Here is an 18,883-nt window from a genome sequence, read left to right on the forward strand (position 1 = left end):
TAGTGAACTTCCTACCACGAAAATAGTGACGGTAAAGTCTAAAAGTACTGTACATCTAAGCCATTTCTTCTTTGTCATATAGTACTAGTATTCAATGTGCTATATTATCCATTCTGTACTGACTGTGTAACGTTACTATTCCATTCCCAATGAACAGTATTGATGAAAATAAGCCAGTACTATTTATTTAGTGATTGAAATGTATATTAGTTTTGGTTAACACAAATAATGGCATTGCTATCTTAGAGTAACCAGCACGAAATGAAACCTTAAAAGTTGTGATTTTATCGCTTGATCTCAGGCTGAGGCCAGTTATTGACCTTTCCAATCTTTATATGATTAATATACACTTCATCCCTGCCTATCGTTTAATTAAAAACTACATTTTGATCCACTTTACCACTTAGGTTCCTGGTTCCAATTTTACGTCTGCGCCGTGATATACTGGAATGTCATCCTTTAGTTCTCAGTGATGTCCTGAAATGTGCAACCGAAAACTAAAATTTTTAAAATTGTATTATTCTGCTCTTCATCATCCACCTAGCGCCCCCTAGGTACACCAAGAAAGTCCGTGTGGTTACTATTCAAATAGACACACATAATATGTATGTATGTGATGATACATTACTGTTATACTATCAAAAATGGTGATCTGCTTCTTGCAAACTCACATCAGCAAAGTCTATGAGCATTTCACAGAATTCATCTTTTTTATTTTGAGTTTAGACTAATGGATCAATCTGTAACTGTGAATGTTTCTTTGACTGTACTTTAACCATCATCACTGTTTCTGCTAAAAGCTGAACAGCCAGATGTACGTAACTGTAAATCAGCATTTAATTTATCACTGCTTACAGTTGTAAGTCATTCAGAGCAGCAAGTTTCAGATGGTTATAAGTATAATTATTCAAAGCAATCACAGATGGTTACAACTGTAAATTATTCAAAGCAATTACAGATGGTTACAGTTGTAAATCATTGAAAACACTCACAAATTATTACAATTATAAATTATTCAAAGTAGACACTATGGTTTTAAAAATAAATTATTGAAAACAGTTAATACATTATTCAAAGTAGTCACAGATGGTTACAGTTTTAATTCATCCAAAGCAGTTGCAAATGATTACAAGTATAATGCATTTGCTCTTGTAAATCATATGTAACTATGATCACAAGTGTAAAAGACTCTATTTCCAAATTAAATGTATGCATATAATATATTAAGAACTGAGAAATAAACTAACATTTACGTTTGCTAACAGAAATTGTGGAAGAACAGCAACAACAGAGTTTACAACATGGAGAAAATAAAAATAAGACAAAAGAACAACTACTGGTAACCATGAAGAAAAGCTTGCTAAAAGATAAACATAGAACCTTCCAGTAAAGATTACAGGTTCATAGCCTGAACAATCAGATCAGGAGATTTAACAGGTATTCCCTAGAATTAAAGATATCCACATACTATTAAATTGGCAAAACTAGAACAATTTATAGTTCTGACGTGGCATTAAGATACTGTAGAATTGGCAAGACCAAAATAATCTATAGTCCTAGAAGAGTTTCACAAATTCTATAATTAATATACAAGATTGCAAGTCATGATTAGGAATTGAAAAATTATCCATAGGAGAGGTACTCAACGAGGCGATCAGACCAGAAAAGTAAACGATTTTGTTTTGTCTTCAGCACAAACATTTTAGGTTCTACTGTATTGTAATTAAAGTATTTCATCAGTTTCTTCTGTCCAGACTTTTGAGAAGAAGTTGAGAAACAATTCTTTACTTGTTTGAGCCTTTCTAGAAAGCGAATGAATCTTTGGCACAAACAATGAACACAGATAAGACAACAAACGAAATAATCGTGTGATGTGAACCTTGTACCAAAGTCCTCGACTCTTCATTCAAGATGCACAATATTCGGCGTATAGGACAAACGAATAGCAATCGCATTAGTTAGCTAGAAAAAAAAAATCTCAATAAGAAAGAAACTGTTTAGATATCAGTTACGAGACTCTCGTCAACAGAGAGCTAATCCCAGCCTCATATTTATAGGTAGTTTCTACTTCATAATTCCTTGTTGTGTTTATGAATGATTGTTTTCATGTAACATTATGAAGTGAGCTGTTTATCTTATTACGGATATACCACAGTTATTTTAGTACCTACACCTGTTTCAGTATAATTTTCTTTTTTGCCTGTTACATATATTGTTAGCTGTGTATTGCACAAATCCCGCTGTTCTCGAAATTTGTAGAAAGTTCTCGTGAGTAGAAATTATCAATGTACTTACTAGAGTACATGTAATGCCAGTGATTGACAGTATTGTTGACAAGAGAACTTTGGTGAACGTTCTAGAGTCTCGTGTGATTGTTATTAAAATCAGCTAGTAAAAGATTATTATTGTTTCTTAGCTACAGTCAGTACACTATAAGCCTGTGATTGTGATTAATGACTAGTAATCGGAAAATTACATAATTTAATCAGGAATATTTATAGATTTCGAACATTATAAACCTTTCAACTTCAGAGAATTAACTTCGGGTGTTAATATTTCTACGAAGACATTAAATATCACTACCGGGAAAAGACGGCTTGCAACCAGTGCGAGGCCAGTCCAGAATAAACAGTTAGCTAGCTTAAGCAAGATGTGTGACAACATCAACTCAGAATTAATTTGCGTGTCGTGAACCTGAATTATCGATAAAATATTCAGTTCTAAGACTCAGTATTGTTTGTAAGTTTGTAAAACTCTGTTATATAAACCATCATTTGTAATAACTATTACTAATAACCGTTATTATAAAGTGTATTATTTTTTGTTTGCATATTATAAGATATTTTGTTAAAAAAGAAAATTATGTGTATGAAACTTGTTGGCAAATATAATAAATTTAATACATATTAATATTTAATTAACTTCTAAATTAAACTTAAAATTTCCGGCTATTTGAAATGTTAATAATTAGTATATGTAACGTAATAAATCGTAAACTCGTCCGAGATAAATTATAACACATAACATAATAATTTTCAGTCACTGTCCTGTTTACTGATCTGACAAGTGGACGTATCGCTAGCTCCTAGTTGTTGTAACGGTTTCAAAGTATTAACAATTACCTAAAAACGAAAAGTGATATAGTAAATAACCAGCCAAAATTTAGAAAATAACAGAACTTGATATAAGTTCCCCCTCTTTCTCTCGCTCTCAGAACAATAAATCTCATGGTGGTTTGATGGTATGTTTCCGAACTTAGAATGCTAAAATTTGTGGTTCTTTTCACAGCGGTGGACAGAATAAGGATAACCATTTATGTAGCTTTACTTCAGACACAAAATACTCCAGCAAAACATAGTAATTTAAACTGATAAAGAAATTACACAAAATCACTCAGCTTGTATTCAAGTTCTTTGTATGTCAATTTTAAAATATGAACTTTGATGGAACCAGTGCCTGTTAACACAAATATATTTTAATATAGAAACAACAATACAATGCATAATAACGGTTATTACAAATAGTTAATACAAATAATTATTTATATCTATAAAAAATTACAAACTCACAAACAATACTCAGTCTTCTATCTGGTCTGTAACTTCAATATTTTATCGACGGTCCAGGTCCACGAGGGGCAACTTGATTTTATGTTGATACACAGATATACTTCGTTTGACGGGAATGCCAGCTAACTCTATTCTTGTTTAGCTTAACGCAGTTTAAAAGCTGACTTTTCACAGAGGAAGATAAATATCTAATGTTCTCATAGAAGTACTAACATCCAAAGTTAATTGTCTGAAGTTGAACGGTTCCTAATGTTCAAAATCTATAAACGTTCCTAATTAAAATCTGTAGTTTACCGATTAATAAGCGTTAATCACAATTATAATTTATGAGGCTTATAGTATACTAACTGTAGCTGATCTTTAATTTTCTATCACTGTCTCTTAGTGCGTTGATTTATAAAGTTTTATGTAAGATTTTAGAATGTTCAATTGGCAACAATACTGGTAGCCAATAGTATTTAACATACATACACAGTGCATTATTGATTGTTACGCTCAAGAATCTTCTACAAATTTAGAGAACAGCCAGGACTTTCGCAATACACATTTAACAATATACGTTACATGCATTAAGCTGGAAAAACATAGATACTAAAATAAATGTATGACAGCATATCTGTTACAATACTCTCATTATAAAATGAAAAAAAGTGTTGTGAACACGAGTGAACATTTGAGAGTTGTGAAGATTTTTTATCAAGTTTAATTTTACAGGTATTTTCAGTTACTGTTTATGCCTTTTAGATTATACGTTCTAACTAAAGTTTTTAAATAAATTATCACTATCATTACACAATAAAGAAAGTCTTGCTTATATGATACTGGAAAAACCCTTTATTATGTGATGTGCAACCCAGAACTTCCCGAAACTTTTATCCTGCGTGCATGTAGATTTGCAATATTATCACGATTTTCTCGTTTTTCCTTCGTTTCCCACCACGGAGAACTTTATTTTTCTCCATTCTCACAGTACAGATATGATATCATGAAATACGTCATATGCGGGTATAATGCACTGGCTACTGAAATGTAATAATTTATGTCATAAGACCAAGAAGTCGCCTTGTAAATTTTACTAAAAGTTGTTATTTTCCAATTTAACATGTAGTTTGAAAATTTCCCAATTTGCATCTAATGAATAACAGTATAACTGCTGTTGTCAATTAAGTATAAAGACACTTTAATAATTTTCACACCTCTTAGTCTTAGCATAAAATTAGAAGATATCTTCCGTGAATTTGGTGTGTAAAAGAAATGCGCGTTCATTCGCAATTAGTTATATATTCTATTTCATTCTAAAAGATAAAATCAAAGCAAGGCTCTTAACGCATTGCATATAGAATCGTCGTGAACAGGCAACGGCGACTGCAAATAAAGGCTTAAAAGACTGTGAACTGATAAATAATTTATCTGCTGTAATCATTATTTCAATTGATGATGTTATTATGATTATTCAGAGATATTTAGGTTCTTTCATGGATCATATACGGAGCCAGCTAGAACTATAATTTCGTATATTATGTTTAAAATTTCCTATAGTCTTATTATAGGCTCAGAAATAGGTTATGCAGATCCAGGCTCTATAATTAATATTAAACTAATTTATGTAAATTTACAAAAAATAATTGTAGTTAAATTGACACGGACGACGAAAAGAACAAAATGAAATAACAAGTTTACTTGATGACGTTTCAGGATTGCACTGTTTGATAGCGCTAATTCAAAATGTCGTAAAATCTTTAAATGAAAATAAAAAATACGAAAAACTTGGCGATTGTTTAAACAATTACTAAACTATGTAAACCTGCAATTGACCTTTGGATTATTTATTAAAACCATAGAGGTCCTTTATCATATCGAATATTTATAAGCCATAGTTTCCTGTTAGTATCTACAAGAAATATACGGAACGATTATCTCGTGTGGCGGTAGTGCGTGTCGGAACACAAAGGTGATACAATACTATTGTTTTTCTGTAATCCTGTACCTTTAGTGACAAGTATAGCCGCAACATGCCTGACATCTTAAAAAAAAAGAATGTCTACTATTAATTCTGAAGGTTAAGATAATTTTGCTTAAAGTATTTTTTCGAAACATTTTAAAACTGTGAGGCACTACAACTTTGTTGGAATATGTGCGTTTTACCACTATTTTTTGGAAATGGTAAAAACTGATACCAATGTTAACTTGTTAGAAACGGCTCGCTGTACAGAAATACGTTCCCTCAAATAGCTGTTTTAAGATTTCATATTATTCATAAGATAAGTGGATACTCTATAATAAGTAAATGGACATATTAACACTGATGTCACTCGTAACTTGGATTATTAAAAAAACAATAAATACCAATTTGTTCCTTCTAGTTTTCATTTATATTTTACGAGATGAAAAATGTATATTTGGAACACATCATAAGTATGAAATATTTCTGTTGTCGTGACAAAGAAAGTTGAAATAAAATAATAAATAACAATATAAAACAAAATGTTGGTTGTATTGTTATTGTTTTATTTATTTATAAAGCTCCATTACTTCTACCTTACAAACCATCTTAGTGTAATGTAAATCATTGTCTAATTAACATCAGATCATTGGATTTTCAGCAGAAAATTCATAATTTTATTATTGTACTAATAATTCACATCTCTGACTATATTTCCAGAACCTTTTGAAATGTTATAATCTTAACATAATTAATTAATTTAATAGAATATCAGGGTTAGCATCAATTCCTTGTTAACACTGCAGATTTTCTGGCTTATTTTATATATTCCTGTTTTCAATAAAGCAAACCTAGAAGAAAAAACAACAACAAAATAATAAGTAGGTAAAAGTGCAAAACGTGCACAGAAATATGAAAGTAATTTTACAATAACTGTATATTTACTTAAAGAAAAGTATTATTTAAGATATATTTTCAGCACGTGCTCTAGTCTTCTGTTGGATATGCATATGAAAAATCACCCGGCAGTATATAACAGCGTAAATAAAATATCTTCAGAATGTATTTATATTGACTCGATATGTAACTATTATAGTTTCGTTATGAGCTATCGAAAAACTTGCAACGTCGCTAATCCAGTTTAAAGTTAAGAATAATCGATTAGTCATAGTAACTGTTTTACTATGAATCTGATTATTCCTCTATTTTACTAACGTACATGACCCATATGGAATATTTCCTTCCTTGTGGGTTACCAATCAGGAATAAGTACGTCTCTAATACCGACGAATTTAAACTATGTTTCAGAAAACTTATTTTATGGAACTGTATTCATCATTAGGCGTTGCCTACTCACATTATCATATTAACTGAAACTAACCTTAATTAAAATTCCTCGATTCTCTGTAACTCTCGTGGCTTTTTAAAAAATAATTGTCATCAGACTCATCGATTCTCTGGCACTAATAGCTTCTTTTCTAACCCTTATCATCTTATCATATTGTGAGTTCTATTGTTTTGTTTTTTGAAAGAGTATCTTAGCAACAAGACGTCTAGTGGAAAAAAACATTTAGTATTTAATTAATACTAATAACAAGAATATTACTGAAATATACAATATCTTCAAAATGTATTACGAGAATTAGTATTCATAATATAACATATCATTATATAATACTGTTGTTTTCATTCTTCTTTATTTAAGACTACATTAAAAATAATCTATAAAACAGATGCTATTTTCAACTCGTTTAATTTTTACGTCAAAACTCAATGTCTATAACATACAATTGTAAACATAAACTCGTAAGATAAAAAGTGTTAGCAAATCACATTAAATAAAACGATTAAAATACATACATTCAACAGGGGGACCTGCTTTCCTCTGTTGAACGTTTCTGTTAATGAAAGTGTGTACTTACAGCTATGTCCCATAACATCTTCTTAGCAACATCTGCCATTTGGTCACTTGTTCCACCATTGGAGGACAACATTTGTTGGGTTTGCATTCTAGTAATTGGTAGTTGTTGTTGAAAATATTGATTTGGGAACCGTTGGATGAGACTTCCATATGGAAGCTGTTGGCTTAAACCTCCATTTGGAAATGGTTGCATAGCACCGCCAAATGAAAACTGTTGTCTAAGATTTGAATTTGGAAACTGTGAAGTTAAAGGCATATTTTGAAACTGTTGTCGATTAAAGGGAAATTGTTGTCCGTTGAAACTTGGAAATTGAAGTTGGCCTGAAGTTGGGTTAAAAAATGATTGCTGTTGATTATTCATAGGTTGTTGTCCGCTTAAAAAGGAATTTTGTTGGGGCATACCCATACCGATATTATCTGTCATGGCTTTGCATCCATCTTCCCAATCAGGCTATAAAAATATTAACATTAGCAACAGTTTTCTAATCAAACGAACCTGAATTTAATTTACAAATAAATAATTGAGAAAAATAATAATTCAGCTACATAATTTACCGTTGTAACAAAAACTTTTCATTAAGGGCATGTATTTAAGAAGGATAATATAGTAACGGAGTTCACAGTTCGATAAAAGTTCGCCATCTTTTTCTTTTTTCAGATTTCAGATTTCAAAGTCATAAGTTATTTTTGTCGTTCTTTGTTTTAAAAAAAACTGAATATGAAGCCACTATTTTAAAAAGTAGTGCCTTATTTTTAAACTGAGTAAACTCACTATTTTTTCACATAATTAAAATAATCTATGTTCCTACCGTTAAAACGTATAGCGATGTTAAGAATGCGCGTCAGAATTTTCAGTTTTATAAAATTTATTTACTATTTTTCGCATTACGCTTGTCTGTTATAGTAAGAGGAGAAGGAAAGCATTAGCCAAGAACCTCTGATGGTTATGTTTATGAATAACATTTGTTTTATTTGAATGGAAATTTCCCTATTTTGATCGGTCAAGCATGGCCAGGTGGTTAAGGCACTCGACTCGTAAACTGAGGGTTGCTGATTCGAATCCACATCACGCATGCTCATCATTTCAGCCTTGGGGCGTTATAATGTTACGGTCAATCCCACTATTCGTTGATAAAAGTGTACCACAACAGTTGGTGGTGGATGGTGTTCACTAGCTGCCTTCCCTCTAGTCTTACAATGCTAAATTAGGGGCGGCTAGCGCAGATAGCCCTCGTGTAGCTTTGTGAGAAATTCAAACCTAATTTAATTATTTAACTAACGCAACTCCCCTTTTTTTGTTCCTTCACGTTTTTTCTCCTGTGAAATTAAAAATTTTGTTCGGATCTCTCGTGTGGTGAAAATGATTAATTTCAAGGTTTAAAATGTTTTCCATGAAAATATTGTGAATCTTTGTTTTCTTTTAGAAACTTCGTTTTCGCTGTTTCTAACGTTTATGGTTGATAGTGCAAGGTATGTTTGTTTTGTCTATTGAAGTAATTCCATACGTCTCAACTGTTCCATTGTCGTTACTAGTTGTGTCAATGCTTTAAGGTACACTGCTGGCCAAAATCTTAAGGCCAATAAACATAAACAAAAAAATATGCATTTTGCATTGTTAGACTCAACCACTTATTTGAGTAGAGCTTTGAAAGATGAAAATAAAAATAAAAAACCTTTTTCGTATTTAATAGGGAAAATGTAAACACTATGAAATTAGCCTATATACGAGCTGGTCAAAAGTTTAAGACCATACTGAAACGAGGCGTTAATCGGTAAACACGTAACGAAATTTAGTCATTTGTGTTCAAGCATTAGAGTTTGAACGTGACAGAATTGTCGAGCTGCAAAAGCAAGGTCTCTCTCAACGTGCCATCACTGGTGAGATTGGGCGTAGTAAAACTGCTGTTGCAAATTTCTTAAAAGATCCTGAGTGATATGGAAGGAGAATTTCAAGTGGTCGGTCCAAGAAAATTTCGCCGGCGTTGAGCAGAAGGATTCGACGGGTTGTCCGGGAAGGTACCAGCCGATCGTCGAACCAGATTAAGACCCTTAGAGACACAGAATGCAGCTCAAGAACACTAAGACGACACCTACAAGAGAAAGGCTTTAAAAACCGTAAACATCTTCAAGGGCCACACCTCCTTCACACCACAAAACAGCTCGGTTAAACTTTGCTGAGAAGTACCAAACATGGGACATAGAAAAGTAGAAGGTTTTGTCTCTGATGAGAAAAAAATTTCACCTGGATGGTCCAGATGGCTTTCAATGTTACCGGCACGATAAGGGTATCCCACCGGAAACATTTTCTACACGACACAGTGGAGGAGGTTCCACCATGATCTGAGGTGCTTTTTCCTACCATTGAACAATGGAGCTTCAGGTTATACAGAGGCGTCAAACAGCAGCTGGCTACATTGGCATGTTGGAGAGAGCATCCTTACTGACTGAAGGCCCTCGCTAGTGTGGAAATGACTGGATCTTTCAGCAGGACAATGCTGCAATCCACAATGTTCGCAGGAAAAGGACTTTTTCATGGCGAATAACGTGATTTTTTTTACAATCCATTGTTTTCGCCCGAACTGAACCCAATTGAAACTGTTTGGGGGCGGATTGCAAGGGAAGTCTATAGTATAGATGGACGTCAATTCCAAAAAGTGCATGATCTTCGTGAAGCCATCTTCACCATTTAGAATAATATTCCAGCCAGCTTTCTGCAAACGCTTATATCGATCATGCCAAAGCGAATGTTTGAAGTTATTCACAATAACGGCTGTGCAACTCACTATGAGACCTTTTGCAGTTATCCGCAATGACGGCCATGGAGATCACTACTGAGACCTCTTGTTGGGCATTTCCTACTCTGTTTAGAACTTCTTTTTGGTTTGGTCTTAAACTTTTGAACAGCTAGTATTTAGGCTAATTTCATAGTGTTCACATTTTGCCTTATTAAATGCTAAAAAGTTTTTTTCTTTTTTCTTATTTTCATCTTTCGAAGCTCTACTCAAATAAGTGGTTGAGTCTAACAACGCAAAACGCATATTTTTTCTTTATGTTCATTGGCTTTAAGATTTTGGCCAGCAGTTTGCTGTTAAGCCTAATGCAACAGAGTAACTTTTATGTGCTGTGTCCTTTACAAACATCGAAATCAGTTTTAACAATAATAAGTCATTAGAAGGGGAGGGCATGACCGAAAGCAGGTAATAATACATGTTTGTTTTTGTTTTTGGAATTTCGCACAAAGCTACTCGAGGGCTATCTGTGCTAGCCGTCCCTAATTTTGCAGTGTAAGACTAGAGGGAAGGCAGCTAGTGATCACCACCCACCGCCAACTCTTGGGCTACTCTTTTACCAACGAATAGTGGGATTGACCGTCACATTATACGCCCCACGGCTGGGAGGGCGAGCATGTTTTTAGCGCGACGCGGGCGCGAACCCGCGACCCTCGGATTACGAGTCGCACGCCTTACACGCTTGGCCATGCCAGGCCTAGGTAATAATACAGAAGATATGTTTACCTTAAAGTTTTATTATGTAAATGAATACGTTCATCATTTTGTTTTAACGTGGATAATACATGAGGACTACTTTGCGATACAACAAAAGTTCAATACAAGGCCTCAAACAGTGACATAACTAATTAATTTGTTATACCTTTTAAACCATCAACGTATTGTGTACATAATCTAGCATTTTGGTTTATTAATTGTAACTTTTGACTTTCTGAGTGATATAGGTTTGATCACATTATCAAGTCTAAGCTGTAGAAAACTATTATAAGTTTACTTACCAAGCCGAGATTCTGCTGAACACATGAATAATACTGTAAAAATAATAATGATTATATATATGTATATATAGTGAAGCAAATGATTAATTTTTGAATTTGGTTTAAATATAAACAATCTAACTTAAATATTTACAACGATAATTTCATTTAATTAAATGATTCGAAACATGTTCACCTACGCCTTTAACTTAATGAAACAAAAGCCGCTATTTTGTTTTTATTACATCTTAAGTTTTGTAAATATTATTAATATATATTATTTACATGCAACATTTTAAAGGTTATTATAAACACATCATAAAGCAATTTTGATAGAGAATATGTAATATTTGAAGTTAATTTTTTGTTATGTTGTTTTCAACTAAAATTATCCCGACTTATCTCACAAAGCGCGATATTTAATTGTATACGTGAAAAACTTTAATTTCTAACGTTTATCAATGGAGAAATATTAACTCAGTATGCCGAAGTCATAAAATGACTTGAGGAGAAGGTTTTGGTGTTATAAATAGCTTAAAAGTAGTATTAGTTTCAATATGTTACAGCAGGAAAGCCTAAACAATACATTAAAATATTATTCATAAAGAATGCATTTCAACAATGTGAGGCGCTGGTTCTTTAGTTACTGAATAATTAACTGACATTTATTCTGTACTTCTAATCGAGAAGGTGGAATTTTTTATCAACTGTGATTAGTTTTAGGCCATCCAGTAAAATTTCAGAAACAACTTTGATGTATTAAGACGATTCATTGTAAGTAATGTTTAAAATTGTAATAAGTAAGGCAGCTTCTTTAAGAATACCTTTTCCTCTTTCTACGTTAAAGGAAACCAAAGTGAGCACTGGTGGATTTTGAATTTGCGGCTCGGTTTGGTGATAAAATATCTAAGTTAACAAATGTAACACAAATTAGTTTTAACAGCAAAATTAAAGAAGCCTTACTTATACAAAAACTCAAGCCCAAAATAAACCAATACAAAGGAACACCTTTAAACCTATATAGATAAATATATCCATCATCTAAGCACGCCCTCTACATTCCTATACTTAAATTCACAACCGCCTTCAAACATCTTGTCAGCTACCGGTCAGTAACCCTTTCTTTTTTTTCAAAAGTTAGTTTAAGTTTTTATTTATTAATTGGGATAGCGAAAATGCTGCTTAACCCAGTAGTTTTTGGGACTTAGCATTGATCTGTTAGTTATATTTATGATTAGCCGTTTTACCTCTGCATTTTACTCACCTGCTTCTCTAATGTCGAATTTGAACACTGTTGTTTTAATACTTGTAGATTATTTAGTCCTTGGAAGAAAGATTCTTTGCAGGATTGTTTTACCTGCAAAACCTGCAAAAAAAAAAACAACAACAACAAAAAACAAACCGCACAAATACTCAATAAACTAAGCACTATAAAAGGTTTTCTTATAATTCCGTGTTAGCACCATTAAATGACTGATGTAAGAACCGTTATTCTTGTAAACTTACACATTTACAGATAATTTCGTTGAACAGTCTCGTGTTTAATTAAGTACTCATACAAATATGTGGAATAATTATTTACATCTAATTTTGCCAAATAAAACGCATTAATATTTTTTTATTTAAAATGTTGGGACTTCTTAGTAATACCAAAGTAATCTACAAGTTGTACATGATAGACTGTTTGGATATATTACATTGTTTACTGCAATGCAACACTCACATAATTATAAGGTGTAATTCACAAAAATAGAATATGTTAAGTTATCGATTCTTTTGGGATCTTAGGCCTAAAATCATCAGTGTTTCTCTATTTTCTACAAATAATTAGCAAATATATCTGTATATATGAGGTTTTCGCTCTATTAGAAAAGTGATCAAATATATTTTTTCCTCTTAATTTTTTAATTATGAATTTGGAATCACTTTGAGCAAAAATAGCATTTCAAATCAATTTTTTGCCTCTACAAATTACCGCCAGGAGGCCTTTAGTTCCATAATAAATTTCATTAGCTGAATAGATATATCTAAAATATTTATACTGAGTATGAAAATATTATTATTTAGAAAACATTTAGAATTAAATGCTTGTATTGAACTTTCTAAGACTAAAAAGTAGTTCAAAACTATAGGCAAGTATTTCTTTAGTTCAGGTTACGTATTTTACTCCTTTTAATATTTATAACCGTTCTAAGAATAAACCAACTACTAGAAAATTGATAAGAAGTTTTCGTTAAAGTAATAGTACAAATATCTTGTATTTTACTGAAGGTGTAAAATTGATCGAAAGACGAGGATTTACTTAAGTTAGTGCATGACAGCAGTTATGCCGAATTAAACTTACGTCTGGCGGAATTTTACCCATGATGCATTCCAATCTCTTTGTTTTCACGGCGTCTGGAACTGTCGATGCTATTGTGGAAAAAAAATGGAATGTTATTGAATATATATATATATATAGTGGACTTAAAAGGTGTAATTCACAAAATAGAATATTTTAAGAGTTATCGATTCTTCTGGGATCCTAGGCCTAAAATCATCAGTGTTTCGTTATTTTCCCATGAATGTCGCCACTTCAATCGTTTCTTGACTATAGGAAGTTTCTCAACAATGAAAATATGGTAATTTGATTTCAAAGTTTTTCGTGTTTATTTCTTGTAAAATATTTTATAAAAATAATATTTGGTTCAATAACCAATAGCTTTGTTGTAAGAACCTTTTACAATTTAAATCACTATTACGTCATAAAAGTAAAAATCGTGTTTCTCACAGTTGGCTTGATATTCCTATAGCGTTCACGTAATACTTTCGTACTAAAAAACAACTAACGTGGATTTCAGTGCAAGTGTTCTGTTTTCCCATACAACAATAGGGATGACATTTAATACAGATTTTAAACTTCCCTACACAACCATAAAAAGTGACATTTAGTGTATATTTTCTATTTCCCTACACAACTTGTAATAATTACGACCTATATTTCTTTACTTGGACGCGCTTTCAATTTCTAACGTTAACTCTTTTAATCATTTAAAAATCTGTACTTTATTAAATACATTTTCAAAATGTGTTATAGCTTACTTTTATTTTCAGAACATTGAAACATTAAGTTAAAAGTGAATTCCGTTTTTAATATAAAAACTAATCTACATATTTGCACAGTACAGGAAATATTTTATCTTTATTTGCTGGCTCAGTAATCAAGGAAAATTTTCGTCTCCACGCATCTCAAATAGCTTATTGTGAAACTTTACGATAGAAGTAAACATCTAATTTATTCTCATAGAAATAAACCTTTGTAAAAGTTTACCTGAAAAAATTACCGCCATAAAAGTATCTATTCAGAATCGTATTTAAACGAATACATATACACAATGTATTGCCAAGTAAACTATTTATTGTTGTCAACGTTCTGTCACTTTTACTAGTAACAGTTTTGTGCTAGTTACTTGTATTGTCCTAATTACTTACCACACAAACCATCCTTCCAAAGAGCATCTACAGCCATCTGAGGACATCCATGGATGTTGTAGCAACAGCAAAGAATTAAACAACCTAACGTAAGAGCCTGCATCCTTACAAGTCACCTCGAATACTTGTGGAAACTGAGGCCTATAGGGACTTTTTATGGTCTTTGGATTCGAGCTGTTTAAACAACACATGTTTTATACGTCATCAGTCCTGTTTTCACTATTAGAATGCTTAAGGATGTTTGTAATAACGCGTTAGGTTAAAAGTAGAAATGGACTTGTGTATTGTTCCAGGATACGCTTCTCAGCTGAGAAAACATTGTAGGAAAAAGGAAAGGTTTAATTTTTACAAGGTTCTTCAAACACTCTTTTATCTCAGCTGAGAAAACATCAGTATGAAGTGTGTCTCTTAGATCTTTTGATCTTGATTGAATATCTACATTTTATCGAAGGTGAGAAACCACAACCCACGCCCTTCATCTGTAAGGACTAATTGGTTGGACTTGTGGGGTCAGCTCAGTGGGAGGAGGGAACTTTTTGGAATGGATGGTTTACACTTAAGTAAGAAAGGGTCTGTCATATTTGCAAGGGCTATTAACTCAGCTTTAAGAGAAATTTTAAACCAGGACTAGGTAGTGATGAGAGCAGAGATAAAGTAAAGGAAATGAAACTGTGATGTAGAGGAATGTTTCGTATAGTAACTCAATATAAAAGGCTGAATTGTTACTATTGTAATGCTAGAAGAATAAAAAATAAAATAGGTGACCAGGACATTGGTAGAAATAGAAAATTTTAATATAATGGGAATAATTAAAACGTGATTAAATGTAGATGATTTTGATAGCAGATATTTCTTTGAAATACATGGTTATAGATTATTTAATAGGGACACAATAGTAATAATAGGGAGAGAAGTGGCTCTATATGTAAAGTGTGAGTTACATTCTATTGAAGTTGAGAATATTAAGAATAATAGCAAGGAGATTGAAACCATTTAGGTTTCTGTTAGTGGATATCATGGAGAAAAAAACTCTTAGTGGGAATTTCTTACAGACAACCAGATGATATTAGTGAAAAACTTTACAATGATATTAATATTCCAGCTGTTAATAAAGTAACAATTATGGGTGATCTTAAATTCAGACATATATATTGGGAAATAGTATAGTAAATACCATGAGGGAGAAATACTTTGAAAACTCTTCAGAATGGCTTTCTTCACCAATTGGTCGAGGAACCTGTTAGAAACAATGATATTTTAGATTTATTATTAACTTATAATACAGAAATGATTGAGATGGTGGAAAGTGGAGAACACGTAGGCCAAGTGATCAATGCTGTAGTAAGTTTGATGTTTTACAGCATGTGAAAATAATGATATTTTGATTTCAAATTTCAAAAAATAAAAACATTATTTCAACGAGAATTATCTATTGTGAATTGGGCAGTTGAGTTACTTGGAGACACTGATCAAATGTGGGAAATGTTCTATATTGTAAACAAATATATTCCTTAGAGAAAGAAAGGGATGGCTGCAAGTGGAAACCAAGCTAACAAAGAGTATAAAGATATAATATAGGAAAAACCATCTCAAATTTAAGAGTTTTAAATTAACTGGTATTATAGAAGATTACAGATGATCAAGAAACTTGGTCAAATAGAAAATTAGAACATTCAAATGAATGACTTCCCGCTAGTATAGCGGTAAGTATACGGAGTTACAACGCTAAAATCAGGGGTTAATTCCTCTCTGTAGGCTCACCAGATAGACCGATGTGGCTTTACTATAAGAAAAACACACACACATATTCAAATGAATGTATGAAAAAAATATGATATAAAATTAAGAGTAAAGATTTTTTAACTTAAATTAAAGGTAAACAAAATGTTAGGATGAGGATAAGACTCTTGAGGGATGATAAAGGAAGGCTTGTATCTGATGATTAATAAATGACTACATTATTAAATTCACTTTTTCTTCAGTTCCTCCTAACAAAGACTTAAATGTAAGATATCGTACGTGGTTATCATAACTTAAATTATAAGTATAATTTGGATGAAATAACCTTAATAGTGTCATGAAGGAATTCCCTCCCCATTAGCACAGTGCTAAAAACAGGGTTTCGATACTCCTGGTGGGCAGAGCACAAATAGCCCATTGTATAGCTTTGTGTTTAGTTCCAAACAATCAGTCATGAAAGAAAAGGATTTTAGTGTTATAGTTAATTGGTTTTTAAAGCCATCCATCAGTGTGTTGTTACTAGTGGTAGAGCAAATATGATTTTAGGTTTATTTATAGAAATATTGAATACAAGATTAAAGAGGTTATAATTTCATTGTAAAGATCACGGGTTAGGCCACATTTGGAGTATTGTATTCAGTCTTGGGATCCTTACCCACGAAAATATTTCAAATAATTGGAAAAGGTTCAGAGGATGGTTACTAGAATAGTATCTTGGATGGAAGGGTTGCCATATGAGGAGAGGTTAAGATCCTTAAAACTGTTTTATCTTGAAAAAAGAAGAGTTAGAGGAGATCTGGTCGTGGTGTCTAAGGCTGTAAAGGGAATTGATAATAATGATTCATTCATACGTAACAGCAATAATTACAGAACACAAATATAGATTTTATATTTCAAAGAGTGTGGTTGGTCTATGGAATGTGTTGTCTTCGGATATTGTGGAGGAAGTAGACCTGAGTGAGTTTGAAACAAAGCTTGGTAGATATATGTATGATAAGGCTGGTATTAAGTTTCTTAAATTTATTTATCAAATGGCTTTAGTTTGGCTCAGAGGATGGGGCAGCCCAAGCGGACCAATAGGTTCCTTGTTGTCCCTAAAGATTATGCTATGAGAAATTGTTATCCTTGTTATCTGGTAACGGTTTTCGTCAGTGTTAAAGGATTATATTAACAACTTTCTTGCAAGAGTTTTATTTATTAAAGATACGTTTCCGGTCTGTAAAGGTATAATAAAGAACAAAATGTAGCGTAATCTGAGACGCTCGTGTCATGGCTTGTGTTTTTATCCATATAGGTCTTCTGTTACACGTACTGAAAAAATGCGTCAAGTGACTAACGTAATAAAATATTTTTAAAATGTGGAAGAGTCATTGTACTTATAAGTTAGATAGGAATGTGATTTGTTTTGTTTTTGCATCAAGAATAATTTCATATATACAGAAATACATTTACAACAAACTTATATAAAGCAGGATTTCTTATCTAAATATATTATTTTCATTTTCTTAACAATGTTTTCTTTGGTTTGTTTTTTTTATTTCGAGGAAAGTTACACGAAGGTTATCTTCGCTAGTTCTCCCTAATTTAGCACTGTAAGACTAGAGAGTCATCACCACCCATCGCTCACTCTTGGGCTACTTTTTTTAGTGACGAACAGTGGGATTGACCGATAGTTATAACGCCCCCATTACGGAAAGGACGAGCATGTTTATTGTGGCGGGGATTCGGACTCGCCACCCTCAGATTACGAGTCGAGCATCATGACCACCTAGTAATGCTGGTTTTTTCACCCAAGAAATCGGATATCGAACAGGGGCTCTAACTGCAGGAAATTTATTTTTCGTTAAGAATGGGCGTATATAAGTCAGACAACGAAACTTCACCATTTCTTGTTGGCCCTGCTTGACCAAGTGGTTAGGGCACTCGACTTGCTGTCTGAGGGTCCGGGTTCGAATTTCCGTCACCCCAAACATTCTCGCCCTTTTAGTCGTTGGGGCGTCATAATGTTACGGTCAATTCCACAATCAGTAGTAAAAGTGTAGCCCAAGAGCTGGTGGTAGGCGGTGATGACTAGCTACCTTCCCTCTAGTCTTACACTGCTAAATTAGGGACGGCTAGCGCAAACCAAACCGTCATTTCTGGAGTCATTCCTGCTCTTTGTTAAAAGTTTCCTGTATAATAAGTTATTAAACGTCAATAATACACATTATCCACTGTCGTCATGAGCCTCTCCATCATTCTTAACGTTCTATTATAGTGATTTAAATAAACTTTGATCACGTTAAAGCCACGCGACGTAGAATTGAATGTTGAAATTTAATATGTAAAAAGATACACTATGACTGTAGTTAACCGAACTGTAAAGTTTTCACAGACATTCAGTGACTTAATAAGTTTTAATATTATTACTGGCGTAAATTGTTGATGTGCCTAATATTCTGAAAAGTTTTAGTAAATCGATAAGATATTCATAA

At 32.6% G+C, this 18,883-nt stretch overlaps 1 protein-coding gene across 1 annotated transcript; it reads right to left on the minus strand.

The window, feature by feature from the left end:
• Positions 1-6,054: 6,054 nt before the first annotated feature.
• On the minus strand, positions 6,055-14,829 carry LOC143238196 (uncharacterized). The gene is made up of 6 exons (XM_076478209.1): positions 14,670-14,829; positions 13,543-13,610; positions 12,463-12,564; positions 11,220-11,252; positions 7,434-7,883; positions 6,055-6,362 (listed from the first exon to the last, which is right to left on the minus strand). The coding sequence occupies exons 1-6, from the start codon at positions 14,770-14,772 to the stop codon at positions 6,333-6,335; spliced, it is 786 nt and encodes a 261-aa protein (XP_076334324.1). The 5' UTR covers positions 14,773-14,829; the 3' UTR covers positions 6,055-6,332.
• Between the last annotated feature and the right edge of the window lie 4,054 nt (positions 14,830-18,883).

The sequence above is a fragment of the Tachypleus tridentatus genome, chromosome 13 (genome assembly GCF_004210375.1).
Source record: "Tachypleus tridentatus isolate NWPU-2018 chromosome 13, ASM421037v1, whole genome shotgun sequence".
Classification (NCBI taxonomy): domain Eukaryota; kingdom Metazoa; phylum Arthropoda; class Merostomata; order Xiphosura; family Limulidae; genus Tachypleus; species Tachypleus tridentatus.